A 17,332-nucleotide genomic window follows, 5' to 3' on the forward strand; every position below is an offset into this window, starting at 1 on the left:
TTAAGGTAAAGGATGGATAGCCTTGTCCTTTGCACAGTGACATCAAATATGTATGTGTATATATATATTAAATATATACATATATTTTGTATATGTGTGTATATGTAATATATATTAAATATATATGTATATTTTATGTGTATGTGTATATAATATATATTAAATAAATATGTATATTTTATGTGTATGTGTATATATAATATATTAAATATATACATATATTTTGTATATGTGTATATATATAATATATATTATATATATGTATATTTTATGTGTGTGTACATATATATACACATATATATATCCTCCAAATAGTAGACATTATTCTAACAATTTAAAGAGAGATGCTGAAATTCAGAAAGTAGAACTTATCTTCGTGGTACATTACCCTAATGAGTAAGAAAGCCAGCTCTTTACAGAAACACAGGGTGCCAGCTCACCTTTTCTTTTTGCTTATGATCATGTCCATGGTCTGCAGCAGTCGCCGTTCCAGGGCGATGATATCTGTGTCAGTCACATTCCTGCAATGAGCAAGAAATGAGTGATGTTTGGGGTCCCACCCTTGGGCATCATACAAGTCATCTGGAGAAACATAAACTCCATATAGCTATTTTTTTCTGTTGTTCTAGCACAGTAGAGGGTACCTTGTGCTCAGTCTTTCTTAGCTTTGACCTAGACATATTTGAAATATATGCTTATTGGCTAGAGTAGCAGTTTTCAATCTGTGGGTCGTGACCCTTTGGCAAATGTCTATCTCCAAATGTAGTTCACACTACAATTCAAAACAGTAGCAGAGTTACAGTTAGCAATGAAAAGAATTTCATGGTTGCTGGTGACCACAAGATGAGGAGCTGTATTAAAGTTCGCAGCTTTAGGAAGGTAGAGTGCCAGTGGGCCAGAGAGAAGGCTTGGGGTTAAGAATACTGGCCACTGCTGAAGAGAACCTGACTTCCTGGTACCCATAGGTGGCTCACAAATGTCTCTAACTCTAGTTCTAGAGCATCTAATGTTTTTGTGGGTATCAGCCATACACATAATGCATATACATACATATAGACAAACACTCATAGACATAAAAATATTAAAAGATGCTTAAATTGGCACCGTCTCCTACTATTTGATGTCAAGGAGGAACCTATTTCCTGTAGTTGTGAGAAGTTCATACTGTTGTCCACTGGAAAGATGCATTTAAAGAGTGTATGCAAAGGGACATAAAATTCACCACTAAAAAAATAAATGAGTCAGATATGATGGCACATGACTATAATCCCAGTGTTCAGGGGGTTAAGGTAAGAGAATCTAAATTAAAACCAACTCGGGGTACTGGCTGTGATGCTATTTCAGAAGAAATGAAAACAGAAAAATGACTTGTTAGAAAGGCTTCTAATAAACACCACAGACACATGGGAAGAAAGGATAAGCAAGCTGTCCTAGATCTAACATGTGAATAGTAAAGTCACGAGACACACACTTCAGTAACAGTGAAAAAGAAAGGAGATAAAGTATGTGCTACCTGAGGAAGTAGGACATGTATGTGTACGGGCAGTTGACAGCACCGAATCCGGAAAGCAGAGCCATGAGCGTCACCCCAATCACGCCTACGCGGCTGATGAGCTGCTCTATAGACAAGATCCCTAAAAACATCAATGCACATTAATGCCGAGTAACACACACAGCGCGGCTTCCATCTGTGCCATGGAAGCATCAACCAGAATCTTACACAAGCCCATTACAATTTTTGTTTTAGATTTATTTATTTGTTATGTGTATGAGCATATTGCCTACGTATGTGCCTGGTACCTGTGGAGGTCAGAGGAGAGCTTGAATCCCGAGGGAGGGAAGGAGGGAAGAAGGGAGGGAGGGAGGGAGGGAGGGAGGGAAGGAGGGAGAGTATCCATCTCCATGCATGCTCTTTAGTACAGAGCTGCTTCAAAGTTGCAGGGTTGGGGCTCAGTGCTAGAACCTGCAAGAGGTGTCACCCACACGGTGGGTTTTCAGTGATGTAACTGTCTGGGTCATTCATGCTCCTATGAGTAATCTCACTAAAGCCACCAAGCTGGACTTGGACGGAATCCTCTCTTTGCTCTGTCACTGCCCTGCCTAACTGGATAGAGAGAAAAACACCAGCTAGGAGACTTAAAGGATTCTTAGGTAGCTGGAGCAAAAGAAGTTGGAACAGCCTTAAGGTAAAGGATGGATAGCCTTGTCCTTTGCACAGTGACATCAAATATGTATGTGTATATATATATATTAAATATATACATATATTTTGTATATGTGTGTATATGTAATATATATTAAATAAATATGTATATTTTATGTGTATGTGTATATATAATATATATTAAATAAATATGTATATTTTATGTGTATGTATATATATTAAATATATACATATATTTATGTATATGTGTATATATATAATATATATTAAATATATATGTATATTAGCCATCACATGAGTGCTGGGAACCTAGCCTAGATCCTCTGCAAGAGCAACAAGTGCTTTTAATCACTGCCTCACCAGTCAACAAACTTATTTTTAATTATTGACCGGCTGCCTTTGTTTATTATATAAAATGCTGAAGCAGATACCCTATTTCATTTTTAAGTAAATTAGTTATGTTACATATACTTCCATTAAAATTGTTTTTAATACTTGTACTGGCTGGTTTTGTGTGTCAACTTGACACAAGCTGGAGTTATCACAGAGAAAAGAGCCTCCCTTGAGGAAATGCCTCCATGAGATCCAGCTGCCAGGCATTTTCTGAATTAGTGATCAAGGTGGGAGGGTTCACGATGGGTGGTGCCATCCCCGGGCTGGTAGTCCTGGGTTCTATAAGAAAGTAAGCTGAGCAAGCCAGTAAGGAACATCCCTCCATGGCCTCTGCGTCAGCTCCTGCTTCCTGACCTGCTTGAGTTCCAGTCCTGACTTCCTTTGGTGATGAACAGCAATGTGGAAGTAAGCCAAATAAACCCTTTCCTCCCCAACTTGCTTCTTGGTCATGATGTTTGTGCATGAACAGAAACCCTGACTAAGACAATACTTTATTAATTTACTTATTTGTCTGCATGCGTTCGTATCACAGCACACATGTGCTTAGAGGACATGTGGGAGTCAGTGCTCTCCTTCCACCATGGGGACCCAGAGGTGAACTCAGCTCAGCAGGCGGGGCAGCAGGTGCCTTTGTCTACTGAGCCATCTCACTGAATGGCTATGTGCTTTTAAAAACTACATGCTTCCTCTGACCCAAATGAAGGAAGAATTTTCCTCCCCAAATCCAAGCTAACATGTGGAAGGGTGTTGTGAGGTGAAGCAGGCTGCAGACGCTGGGTCACTCAGCTCAGCTCATTCCAATCTTTTTTAGCCTTTTCCCCTGTACTGAAGGATCTGGGAAGCACAAAGCTCTTTCATTCCTAGATTTTCTTGAAACTACAACTCAGATGTTTGTAAGTCTCAACTGACATGCCCACGTGAGATGTGAACAGTGGCTGTCATGAGCAGCTGGGCAGAGGCGCTCTGCTCAGTGGCAGCACTTGCTGCCAGGCCTAACAGCCTAAGCTTGATTCCTGGGATCCACATGGTGGAGGCAGAGAACTGACTCTTAAAAGATGTTCTCTGACCTCTACATGAGTACCTTGGCATCTGCCCACCCACCTATGAGTATCAAAGGGGAAAAAAAGATAGGGCCTGTCAGGGAGGCACGCTCTGGGAGAGAACAGCGGCAGCCAGGTCCACCCTTTCCATTTCTGTATTCCTTGGCCATTCACTCTCACTATAATGCACTGCCTTGCTACAGACCCAAAGCAACAGGCCAGCTGACCACTGACTGAAACCTCTAAAACTGGGAGCTAAAATAAATCTTTCTATCTTTTAACTGACTAACTCTTGTTACAGTAACAGAGCTGACCAGCATTCAATATGCCTGTAAATCTTATGTGACCAAACTAGCATTTGATACCCTTAGAAAGAAGGAAATATTTTGTTTCAAAGTCAAATACTTCTGAGAGAAATAACTTGCTCTATTTCCCACAATCAAAAGTTTAAAAAGTTATTATGATTTCTTTAATTAGAAAACTAAAGAATCCCCCTTCCTACTTCCACTTTACTCACCATGCTTTGGGCTGAGTATGGGGAACGGATCTCCCAGCTTCCAGAAGAAGTACATAAAGGTCAGCCATAAGAGACAGGAGAAGAGCAGGCGCTGTTTGTGCACTGAGACAGGAAAACAAGACTGTTAGGGAGGACAGCTCTACAGAGCTTGCTTATTACAAACATGAGGGCGATTAATATGCAAATGCTGGGACTATGTAATTCTTGGCAAAAGCATTCTTATCACCATTAGAAAACCCTTTTATGTGTAAGTAGAACATTTCATATTTTAGTTAAGAATTTCTTCTCTTATTCAGTCTTTAACAATATTGTTTCCATTTACTCTTTGAAAACTTCATACAATAGATTTTGATCATATTCTTTTTCTTCCCCAACTCCTCTCAGATCCTTTCCCATCATTAGAAAAGTGTTGCTAAAATTACAGTGTGGACCAAGTTCAAAGAGATGTTATAGTAGAAGCAGAAATAAATCTGGCAGGAGTTACAATCTACTCTTTCAGACAGAATTCATTTGATGACTGCTTTAAGATGCTGTGGGGCCTGCAGATACTAGTATAAAAGAAATACAGAAATGAAGCTGTCTATAACCCACTCCCAACAACATGCATCCCAATCTGCGTGCTGACATAAGAAGGCACAATACTCACACAGTTGGATGTTACTCACGATAAAATAACCAATGTAGAAAGGCACCATGAAAACCAGGATGAGCAGAATGACACACAGGTTCATTTTCCAGTGAAAGTAACGGGAGCTGAAATTAACATCAAAAATTTGCAGGGAAGCCAGCAACTCTCATTCTTTTAGTAATCAGCCAACTAGGTTGCTACTCAGATGGGCACCTTTCTGAGCATTCCAGAGGCAGAGGCAAGGGAATCTTTTTGAGTTTGGGGCCAGCATGGTCTAAATAGTGAGTTCTAGGACAGCTAGGGCTACAAAGCTGTCTTAAAATAATATGCACACACACACACACACACACACACACACACACACACCTATGGTAGCTCATGCTTATAATCCCAGTATTTAGGAAAAGGACATAGGACTTTGAACTCATGGCTATCTTAGGTGACATCATGGAAACCTTGTCTCACAAAAGAAAAGCAAACCCAGCAAAACTATATATGAGTTTCTGAATAGTAATCACCTTGACCTGAGATTTCCATTAAAAAAAAATAAGAATGTTACTATTTTAGTCATGCTCACAAGCAATATGAATAACATACACATACTCTAAATGTAACAACAACAACAACAACAACAACAACAGAATTAAAGGAAAGCTTAATCCTGCATACCTATATTTCTAGGACTTGGGAGGTAGAGTCACGAGTATATCACAAGGACAGCCTTTGTCACATACTAAGCATGAGGCCATCCTGGGCTACATGACATCTTGTCTCAAAACCGAACAAAACAGGGCTTATGAGATGATTCAGTGTAAGGTCACTTGCTGTCAAGCCTGATGACATAAGTCTGACTCCTGGGACCCACATGATGGAAGGAGAGAACTGACTTCTGAAAGTTGTCCTCTTACCTCCACTCATGCAGGGACCTCTATGTGCCTCTCCCCAATAAATAAATACATGTAATAAAAATAAAAATTAAAAAGAATCAAAGGAAAACAAATGTTACTAGTAATTCTGAGCAATAAAGACTCAGAAATCTTTTTGTAGCTCGATCTTAACATCTGACATGCACGACTTTTACTAATATTTATAAAATACATTTTTTTTCTGTTAAATTTTATACAGGGAAAGTGGCACATAGCTTTAATCCCAGTATCTAGGAAGCAAAGGTAGGTAGAGCTCTCTGAGTTTGAGGTCAGCCTAGTCTACATAATAAGTCCCAAGCCAGCCAGGGCTATATAGTGAGACCCTATTTCAAAAAGTAAATAATAGAAAAGGAAATAAATTTAAAAATGTAGTACTTTTGCACCCACTTGAAGTGTACAATCCAATGGTCTTTAATTATTTTAGGCATTTTCAAGACCCCATAGACACCTTGTAACCACTACTAGTCACTTTCCATTGCTCCCCATCTCCCTAGTCTGAGGAAACCACCCACGTCAATAACTGAAGAATTTCTGTTTCTGTGGACCTGCTTCTTTGGACAGTTCATAGGAATGAAACCCTATCATAAGTGGCCTGAGGCTGTGATTAGCTGTTTTCACCTAGCATAGGGCTTGCAAGGCTCATCCATGTTACAGCATCTATTGATAGCTTATCCCTTTTATGGCTGAGTTACATTACCCCATTAGTCATCGATTCAGCAGCCAATACATATTTGGTTGTTTTATCCATAGTGTATAAGCAGTGATGCTATGAACATCTGAGTCGTGTAACACGGCCATGGTTTATTTCTCTTCCCACAGAGAAGGGATGGAATGGCTGAGTATTTCTCTCTGGGCACTGCACAGAGCCCCAGCAGTATGTGAGATTCCAGCGTTCTTTGGCTCTAACACCACTTACTGCTGTCTGGTTTTTGGTTATAGCCATCTTGGTGGAAGTACCATGGCACTGCAGTTTTGACTGGTGTTTCTTTGATGGTTAATGACAATAGCCATCTTTCATGTCCTTATTGGCTACCTGTCTATCATCTTTGGACAAATGCTCAGTCAGACCTCTTTCTACTTTTTCTGCTTTGTTTTCCTCTTTCCCTTTTGTGGAACTCAGGATTGAACCTAGAGCCTCAAGCATGTTAGGTAACTACTCTACAGGGAACTGTATTTTATGACCTTTGTATACTTTTTAACTGTTGTTTTTACCACTGAATTGTAAGAGTTCTTTATATGTCTCAGAAAGAAATTCCTTATTAGATAGGTGGTTTGAAATAATCTTCTCCTGCTCTTGGGAGAACTATTCATTTCCAATAGTGTCCTTGCAAGTTACTGAATTCAAACTCAGGCCTTGTTACACAAAAACAGATAAATGGTTGGGTGGCCTACTAGGATGTAGAAAGTACAGGATAAGTAAATCCAACTAAGGAAAAAGAATGATTCTGGTAAGAGACAGCTAGTCCTGATGACGGCTGGGCTAGTCCTGATGGTTGTTATAAAAGAGGAGTTCTGGACACTTGCTATGGGTGAGAAACAAATTTACCTCTAAATCATCTAATCATCTATTTTAAACAGATGATTTGAACACACAGATACATTATAGTGTATGCTAAAAAAAAAAAGGTCAAGTTGGTCATAATTATACCAATTTATTACTCAGATAATGAATTTCCTCAGAGTCATAAGATTCACTTAACAACGTCCTGAATGATAATATCCTTCCCAAAGAAACCTGTATGGGTGACAGAGGGCCGTCCTTACTGTTTCCCCTTATAGGTGCCAGGCATCATGAACAAAGAATCCACAAGTAACAATGGGCCTTCCGGGAGCCACAGTCACTTAGTAGAGATGTGCTTGTCTGCGTTGGCAGCTTTTGCTCTCTGAATCAATCCAGTTAGAACATCTAGAAGGCAAAGGAGCTGCACAGAGCTTCAGCCGGCGTCGGGAACATGCTAGGAGGCAGTAGGTCTGATCCAAGTATACTTGTACTGACAATTAAAGGTCAGCCACAGCCCAGACAGACGCTCAGTGGCTCCGAGCACTTATTGCTCTTACAGAGGACCTGGTTCTGTTTCCAGCACCCACATGGCAGCCCACAAATGTCTGTGACTCTAGTGCCATAGGATCTGATGCCTTCTTCTAGCCAACCTGGGTACCAGGCATATACACGGGCACAAGCATGTAGGCAGAGCACACTCATAAGAGAAGTTAATCACATGTTCTAGCTGGACTTTTGAGCTGAAGATAAAGTGATGTCCTCTTGGGAAGAAAAAGGATCCAAATGATACTCTGCATTTGAATAGAATGCCATATACTTTACTTAGAGTCAAAGGAATACTCATATTCAGAACCAAGTTTCTCTTTTGAAAACTATTTTGAATCTAGCAAATGCAAGATAGACCACATGATCAAGGTCCACAGTTCTGTCCACAGTTGGGCCAGCATGAAGAACAGGTGTACGTGCAGACATGTTTCAGCCTAAACAAATCCTGTCTGAAAAATGAAGTGAAAGCAGAAACAGACTTTATCAGCACTCGCTCCTACACTCTAAAGTAAACTAAGGAATGTGAGAAGTGTACGAAGCAAGCTAGTCTCTAACTGCATGGAATCAACCAGAGGCACAGTGCCCCACAAGCAGCATGTGTATGCTTTCCACTGCTGCCACTCAGATCTGGGGTCGGCAAACTAGGACCCTGCACCTAGCCAGTTTTACAAATGATGTTTCACTGTGGCAGGGCTGTGTCCATTGCTTACACACTATCTATGGCTGCTGCTGTTTACAATGGCAGATTTGAGTGTGATGGTAGACACCTTATGGCTTACAAAGCCTAAAATATTTACAATCTGGTCCTTTATAGAAAAGTTTGCTAAATTCTAATCATGTTGTGACAATTCAATTTAGCAAATAGCATAAAAAAAAATACTTGTCCACTCTCCATAGCTCATCCAAACGAGGTCTGGATTGATAAAAAAACAAGTGTGAAAGCAGGGGGTCATGGCTCTACCATCAAGCCCCACGACTTACTTTAAAAAGATATTTTTAAAAATATCCCTAGTTCAACCCACTTGACCATGTGTAAAATTAACCACAGTAGTTAAACGGAGGAGCTGGAGCTCGGTCTTTTCTACGGTCCTTAACCAGTAGAGGAGGTCCTTAAACCATTGAGGAATTTAGATTTTTTCAAGCAGTAGGCCAAGTTGGAGGCAGGACTTGAATTAAGTCAGACAGTCTGAGAATCAGAAAGTTAGGAGTGAAGCTCAGGGCCAAGGTTCCTGCAGCCTCGATCAGTGGGTTCTGCAGAGCTAATGCTCAGGGCAGTTTCCCTTTGGAGACTCATGATCATGACCAAACCCATTACCATGTGGCCAGAGCCCATATTTTTTGTGATCACTGCAGCTCCTGAAACTGACCAACATCCACATGGTAGATATCTTCTACCACGAGGGATGTTTTGGAAAACATCTTTTTAAAGTGACATGATTACAGCGACCCCTCTAGTGTAAATGAAAAGCAACATACTTCTGGGGAGGATGCAGGACTTGCACTTACCTGCTGTTCAGAACTCCCAAGATTTCAAAGATGATAAGCTCAAACATGGTGCACGAAAACGCAAAGGTCACAGAGAAGATCACCTGCACCACATACTGACGCACCTGTCAAAAGCCACATGCAGAAGCCGGTCATGTCTTTGTTAGAAATCCTTAACTGATAATCTTCTGGGGCGGTGGTGGCGCACGTCTTTAATCCCAGCACTTGGGAGGCAGAGGCAGGTGGATTTCTGAGTTCGAGGCCAGCCTGGTCTACAGAGTGAGCTCCAGGACAGCCAGGGCTATACAAAGAAACCCTGTCTCGGGAAAAAAAAAAAAAAAAAAAGACAAAAAAAATCCCAAACCAGTTGTGCTTCTTGACACTAGGAATAATTTGGGTTGGTGAGATGGCTCAGTGGGTAAGAGAACTTACTGCTCTCCTGAAGGTCATCAGTTCAAATCCCAGCAACCACATGGTGGCTCACAATCACCTGTAATGAGATCTGACGCCCTCTTCTGGTGCGTCTTTAATAAATAAATCTTTAAAAAAGAAAGAAAGAAAGAAAGATAATCTTCTGATGACAAGTCAGAAAACCTGGGATGACTTCTCTAGTCTTTGAAGAGGAACTTGGGTTAAATGATGGAAGTAGGCAGCACTTTTGAATCATGGCTGCCTCTTTCCAGAATCTTCTTGTGGTTGGGGAATTTAAAGCACAAGAGGATGAAAGGACAGGGCCATGCGTAGCACTTAAACTCCCGATGTCAATGATTAAAAGAAAACAGGTCTGTATGCATGCTTAATGTGAAAGGGAGTTCTTCAACACTACAGAACTCGCATCAGCTCTGCAACTTTCCTGAGATGACTTACAGTATTGAGCAGAACAGAATCTCTACAACTGTGGGCTCTTCCAGACAGCTCCCCAAACGCCTGGGGAGGTTTAACATAGAACTTCTTAGAAACGCCCCAAAGTGTCTGGTAACCAAGTAGTGAAAACTGTATTAGAAAATGTTCAGTATAGAATATGGGTCTTTTTTGAATCTAAGACTTTAAATAAGAACCAGACTAGTTTTGGGATTTGGGTATTAACTTAAACTTGAAGGCTGGCAACTGTATATTGAAATGGAAATTTCTGAAGCATTAGAAATTAAACTCCCCCCACAATTGGTTGAATGATCCCAACACGACTAAGGAATGGCCTTCCTTGCTCTTAGCCATGTGATTTCTTCTTTTGCTTTTAAGTCACCTAAACTAGTATGGCCTGGTGGTATGTACCTATAACACCACCACTTGGGAGGTTGTGGCAGGAGGACTGCTATGAGCTAGTGGTCAGCCTGAGCAAGTTCCAGGCAGCCTGAGTTACACAGCAAGATCCTGTCTCAAAAATCCATGCTAGTAGTCAGTAAGAGATAGAGAAGTCAGTCTATTAGTGAAGCCTGAACACCATGTGTAGTTTCACGACTGCATGTCCTTGACTGGTGCAGGTTTTCTAATTGAGGAAGTAAATACACTTTTTTTTTTTTTTTAAATGGAACCATTTTTCTTGTTCCATTCTAAATGGTTTCTTCTCACCTCATAGTCCTTAAACAACTGGCGCATGAAGAAAAGCCATCCGAATCCAAAAAACAGTATCTGGAGAAGAAAAACAAAATGTCAAGATACATCTTCTTTTGACAAATGCCTTATAGAAACTCTTTTATGATAAAATGTCTGCTAACTAGACAGCTATTTTTAGAGATTAAAAATGAGATCCACTTTTATCATTGGAAAAAGACACTTACACACTCTTAGAATTTTTAAATTATTCATTGTATAGAATGAGTTTTAAGGCAGACATAAAATGGAAATACACATATTTTCCCTTAATGTTATGAAATCAGTTTATAGTCGTTTGTGGTTCCAAATAAATTTTAAAATAGTGCTTTAGTATTTCTGTGAAGAATGAGATGGGGTCTTTTGGTAGACCTGTCGTTTTCACAGTGCTAATTGTACTGATCGATCGATCGCCTTTCCATTTTCTGGTGTCCTTCTCAATGTCTTTCTTCAGAGACTTAGAGCCTTTATTGCAGAGGTCTTTCACGTCTGGGGTTAGATTTATTCCTGGGTCCCTTATTTCCCTTAACGTTATTGTGAATCAAAGGTGTCTGTGACCTCTTTCTCAGTACGTTTGTTGTTCATATATAAAAAAGTTATTGATTTGTACAAGCTGGTTCTATATCCTGCCACTGTGCTGAAATATTAATCATTTCTAGAGTTCTCTGGTGGACTTTCTGGGATCACTTAAGTATAATATTTCATCTGCAGTTAGAAACAGTTTGACTTCTTCTTTTCCTAATTGTATTCCTTCTCTTGCCTTATTGCTCCAGCTAATGCTTCTTGAACTATATTGAAAGAGTGAGGATGATGGGCAGTCCTATCTCACTCCTGATTTTAGTGGGACTGCTTCACATTTTTCTCCATTTAAAGTGAAGGGGAAGATTGGCAAAAATTGGCTTAAGTTGGGAAGAGATCAACACAGGAGAGGAAAGGAGGAGGGATAAACAGGACTAAGGATGTTTGACAAAGCCCTAAGGAAACACTATCTGACAATTACCTAATATTACATACAACACATAAGTGTATCCATCTGCCCACTCATGCATCCACCTGTGCATCCATCCATCCATCCATGCACCAACCAATCCACCCATGCATCCACCCATTCACCCATGCATCCACCCATCCATCCACCCTTCCATTTATGTAAAATGTAGTTATGCCACTTGGGCTAACAATGCTCCCCACAAGAACCATAGACCATCTAACAAAAACCTAGCATTAGGCATGAGAAACCTCTTTTTGAGCTGTTGGTCAGGAAAGCCCAGAAGAGTCCCAGAACAATTCAGTTATTGTTGTGCCCTTGGTAACCGCCTTCAGAGACTGGAGGTAAATCTACATTACTGAAGAACCATGCACTTTAGAGACAGGACTTGGAAGAAGATTTGAGCTGGATCTGATCTGAAAGCTTCATCCCTGAGGTAACTTTTATAGTACCATAAGTACTATGTAAACTGTCAAGGAAGAAAAGCAACCAATAGTCCTATCCGGCTGTGATGCCTATGAACGGAGACAATGACCAGCCTAGCAACATATCCCTAAAGTACAATAGTGGCACTCAGAACTTGGTGGTAACCAACAGCTGTCTGATTGGACTTGAGGCCCACTCAAGAGGAGGGAAATCAAGCCTGGTATGGTAAACCCAGCCAATCAGCTGGGGCTAGTGACTCATGGATCTTAGAGGAAACACTGCTACCACCACTTTAGTAGACCAATAAAATTCATTCCTTACTGCATTCTAAAAACTTATTATACCCACAGATAAGTGCAGCTCTCCTCCATTATAAAAGAATAGGGAGAAGCAGCAGTAACCGGTTACCCAGAGCCCAGCACACCACCTGAGGAGCTTTAACTATTCTGGAAAAATGAGGGTCACTGAGGCGGGAAATGACACAGTGAGATTCGTTTCATATAACAACTATGGTGGCTTGTGGGGAATATAGGAGGTCTTTGGAGGAACTCACATGAGGATGACAAAACCCTGAGTTAACACGGGTTCAGAAGAGGAGACCACAGGCTTGGGAACTATTTCAAAAGGTAAAGTCAGCAGATGTCAAGGATGACAAGATGCAACAGAAATGGGACCTTAGGCAAGAGAAGCAAACAAATTATGTTTTTATAATGAGATAGGGAATGGGAGAAGAGAGAGAGAGAAAAAGAACAGCTTTAATGTGTTATCAAGTGCTCATGACAAGCAGCTATGAGGAAAGGTGTCAAGTTGGGCACCTACTACAGCCAGGGCTACAAGTTGGGCAACCTACAGTTGAGGAATGAGAGATGTATGTATGATCAGATGCATAACTTAATGAAAACCAAAAACCAAACCAAAACAAAAAACTCCACCCAAGATAAAAAGGATAGGACCTCAGACAAGAAATAAAAACATAGTTTGGATGATGATAAAGATATAGAATGGGGGCACAGGGACAGATACATAGCTTTAATGAGTTCTCACATGGTCCACTGACAAAGCCTGAAAGGGCTTTTAAATCCTGTGCAGATGAACAAGCAATTGCAGTTAGTGTGGTTATCCAAGCCAGCAGTGGGCCTGCTCAGGAAGTAAAGCAGGAAGATCCCCTGAGCCCAGAAGTTTGAGGTCAGCTTTGGCCAACATAGTGAGACCCTATCTTAAAAAAAGAAAAGAAAGAAACTGGAGTGTTTATTATACTCAGGATAAATATGAACTCTTGCAATGCTATAAAGGGAAAAGGCAACTTCAAAATCTTTTCAAATGCACTGGAACCTGCCTGGCTTACTTTTAAAAACGAACAGTTTTACAGCTGTGCAAAGCAGACCCTTGACCTTGGGCTCAGAGTACGGCAAGGACTTATATGAGTGGACTCTGGAACTGATAGGACTTAACAGCTGAACTGATGCTCAACACTGGTGGAGGGACAGTTGCTTTTGTGGAATGACTTCGAGGTTGGACGGGTAGAATTTAAAAAAAAAAGGCAATGGTTAGCAGAACAGTTTTCAAGAGTTGACTGGGAAAGACACCTCTCTTGGAATTTATTCATGCTTCTATTCATTAGTCAATACTTATTAGCGATCACTGTGTGCCAGGTGCTAGAGATAGGCTGGTGACTGCTGCTCTCAAAGGGCAGATAACCTATGAAAGAGATAACGAGTAACTCCAAGACAGTATGGCAGCCCATAGGGACATGAGGGAAGGGCATTATGGTGACATGAAGAGAAACATGGGTCTAACCTGGTCCAGAAGATGTATTTGGATGTCCAAGTTGAAATCTGAAGGCTGAACAGCAGTTGGCCAGGAGGAAGAGGGGACGGTATGAGGGGGAGGAGCCCAGAAAAAGAACTGTGGAAATCTGGAGACCTGATGGCACAGCCAGGTTAAGAAACCAAAAGAAGCCGGACGGTGGTGGTACATGCCTTTAATCCCTGCACTTGGGAGGCAGAGGCAGGCGGATTTCTGAGTTCGAGGCCAGCCTGGTCTACAGAGTGAGCTCCAGGACAGCCAGGGCTACATAAAGAAACCCTGTCTCCAAAAAAAAAAGCAAACAAAAAAACAACAAAACAAAACAAAACAACCCCCCCCCCCAAAACAAAAAACCAAAAACCAAAAGAAGTTTAGGAAGTCTATACAGTATAAAAAATGAAGTGAGGACATGGTGAGCGAGACACAAGACTAAAGAGCTAAAAGTCAGGGTCCTAATGTAAGCGGCTGTGTAAAGCATATTAAGGACTTTGTGCTTTTTTCTGTGGCATGGTGAGCAAAAATGTCAGCGGTAATAAGTTTTATAAAGTTTAATTTCATGTATTATTTATGTGTACACACATGCGCTTGCACGTAGAAGGCAGAGGACAACTTTTGGGAGTTGGTTCTCTCCTTCCATTATGAGCACCGAGATCTAACTCAGATTGTCAGGCTCGGGCAGCAAGAGCCTTTATCTGCTTAGGCATCTCACTGGCCCAAGGTGAGAGGTTTTGATATGCAGCCTCTGATTTCATTCCACGTAAACCTTTCAGTTCATACAGGAAAATGGTGTATGCATCGCTTTCCAGTTAACCATATTTCCCTAGGGAGGTGCTTCTAATAAACAAAGACTTACTAGGCCTCGACTCTTTGCCACCAACTGGGTCAGATGCTAGGGAATACAAAAGAAGAGTAAGAAAGAAACTAACTTGGGTTTCATGGAGAAGGGAAATAAAACAGACCTGAGGTAAAAGGTGGCCAGAATGAAAGGCCACTTTGGTTATTGATAGGGGACACCTCCCTGTGGTGACATTTTCATTTAATAAATACCTCAATGATGATAAAGTAGCCACAAAACATGTAAGGACAGGGAACATTTGATACAAAGGATTGTTTGGGTTTTAGATTTCGGCACTTTGATTGGTTAAATTTAATTGTTCATGTACATATATTTGTAAAAGTTAAAGGTTATAAATTTAAGGCATAAAAGTTTAGAAAGCTATATTCTTGGGTTAACTTTTGGCTTATGTTCATGTTAATCTCACAGGCAAAAGGTATGGCAATTTTCTACTTAGACTCTTATTTTTGTACTCTTAAGGGGTTGGGAATGAATATTTATATTTTTCTGTGGGAAAACAAAATACTTAAAACTTAAATATTTATTTTTCTTGAATTGGTACTAAAGCTGAAAGCCACTCTGTGTCGTTATCAAGGACAACAGGGAGGTGTAGAGAGGTTTTAAGCAGAAGGCAGGGTGTCCAGAGTTTTGAGTATTTACACATTTGAAAACTATGATGGCAACAAAAGCAGTCGAACCATTTGAAAGGTATTACTTTTGAAAAGGGAAAAATGGTTATTGTACTAGGGTGGTGAAATGGATTGACTTTTCTTGTTTCATATTTTAAATATTGTTACCGACGTTCTCAAGAGGCAAGAGCAATGCTCCGCTGAGAGAAGCATTAGGATGCAGCTGTACAAACCCTAAAGTCAAGGATGTACCTTACTTATGTCCCTAAAGGAAACTGTTTCTTTCCCTTGCCATTTGGATGCGATGAAGAGAAAAATCTTTTAATGGAAAGATGTGGGCTGAGAGCAATAATCAGAGGAAACTTCTGCAGCTGCTCCTACTCAACCATTATTAGTGAATGCTTGCATTTGAAAGTGGGTACACGGCTATGCACATAAATACGTACATGATATCAGCGCTACCATAAACACTTGGGGTGGGGTGGGGAGAAACCCTGGAGAAACAAAAATGATAGGAAAAGCAAGAGGCTCACTAGACGAAGCTAGCAGGACTTGCCAGTGGTTTATACTCCCTCTCGGTTTTGTTTAATGGTAAATGGAAGTGGCCAAGTGAGAAGAAACGAGGGTGGACCGCGACCCGCAAAGAGTGGACAGCAAGCAGAGGACGAAGGACGAGATGTCACTGCACAAAGGAAAGCTCAGACTTGGACCTCGCGGAGGCAAACACGTCACCACCCGGATCCTGCAAAGTCCATACCCGTCCCAGTACTCAGCCTTGGTCGGCACACTACCGTGGGCCTCCTGCCGGGAGCCAAGCTTCTCCAGGCTCCGAGGTCCAGGGTGCTGCCCGGAAGCCTCGGGGCGTTGTGGGAACTGACCCCGCATGGCACCGGCTCAGCGGTGGGGCCAGTGGTTCTGGGGACGCACGCTAGGTGAGTGACAGGGCCACACGTCAGCCTTCTCTACTCAGGCTAGGGAGCAGGCTGAGCAAATCCAAGTCCTCCCAAGTCCGCGAGGACGGGCGGCGGCTCACCTGGGAGGTGATCATGATGCTGGAGTCGATCAGGAAGCTCATGGCGAAGCCTGGGGAGGCCCATGCCCAGTTGCCTACACCTCGAAGAAGCCGCTTATTAAGACTTGTCCACCTTCTGTGTTAGGCGGCCTTCGCTCCAGTCATCCGGGCTGGCTTGGCGCGTGCTACGTCATCAAGATGCGCCCCGGCTAGCCAATCAGCGGCCGCATTACCCGTTTGCAAGGCAGGTGAGGGCGGGCAGACTTTAAAGCTCAAAGCAGATGTGTTTCTTCTTAGCAGGCAGAAACGGATGAGGAGAGGTAACATTTGCTTTAAGTAGTAGTGCTATTAAATAAAATGATCATAGATTAAAATAAAACTGGGCTGAGAGTTGCGCGAGGCCCTGAGTGACATCCCCAGTACTACAAAAAGTAAAAATAAGTTAACGTAATGAGTTAGGCTTTAAGTCAAGCAGTGAGTTGCAAAATGCTACAGATTTTACTTGGTTTAAAAAGCGGTGTGACATCTATAAGTGAAAGGATGGTGGAGAGGAAGGTAAGAGTCTTCTCAAACATAGTGAAGTAAATTTATGATATGCTAACATCAAACGCACACCGCTTGTAAGAGTGTGCGCTCATTGGACTCTAATAAGACCACCATTATAGTTTGGCGCTTTAGGGTGTGGAGTATTAGGCCAAAGGACTGGAAGTTACATGAAGACATATTTTAATTCAAAATAATAATTGAATTAAAGGTCTCTGAAGGTGGGCTGTATTAGAAAGTAGTTTCCCCCTTCCCAACACAGTGTGTGTGGCTGTGGCTCAAATTCAAAGTGAAGTATAGGGT

General features: G+C 41.4%; 1 protein-coding gene across 2 annotated transcripts in view; it reads right to left on the reverse strand.

Moving 5' to 3' along the window:
- The window catches only part of LOC116093474 (Golgi pH regulator), a 43,746-nt gene extending 27,067 nt beyond the window's left edge, over window positions 1-16,679 (reverse strand). For both annotated transcript variants that reach the window (XR_004119723.1, XM_031374918.1), the window contains exons 1-7: window positions 16,508-16,679; window positions 10,770-10,829; window positions 9,222-9,325; window positions 4,761-4,867; window positions 4,115-4,216; window positions 1,514-1,634; window positions 441-521 (exon numbers count right to left, since the gene is read on the reverse strand). Coding sequence is in view for 1 of the 2 variants with exons in the window: in XM_031374918.1 (XP_031230778.1) it covers window positions 441-521; window positions 1,514-1,634; window positions 4,115-4,216; window positions 4,761-4,867; window positions 9,222-9,325; window positions 10,770-10,829; window positions 16,508-16,549 (617 nt within the window). In the remaining variant the exon portion in view is untranslated. The remainder of the gene's footprint in view (window positions 1-440; window positions 522-1,513; window positions 1,635-4,114; window positions 4,217-4,760; window positions 4,868-9,221; window positions 9,326-10,769; window positions 10,830-16,507) is intronic.
- Between the last annotated feature and the right edge of the window lie 653 nt (window positions 16,680-17,332).

The sequence above is a fragment of the Mastomys coucha genome, unplaced genomic scaffold (assembly GCF_008632895.1).
Source record: "Mastomys coucha isolate ucsf_1 unplaced genomic scaffold, UCSF_Mcou_1 pScaffold16, whole genome shotgun sequence".
NCBI classification, from domain to species: Eukaryota; Metazoa; Chordata; class Mammalia; order Rodentia; family Muridae; genus Mastomys; species Mastomys coucha.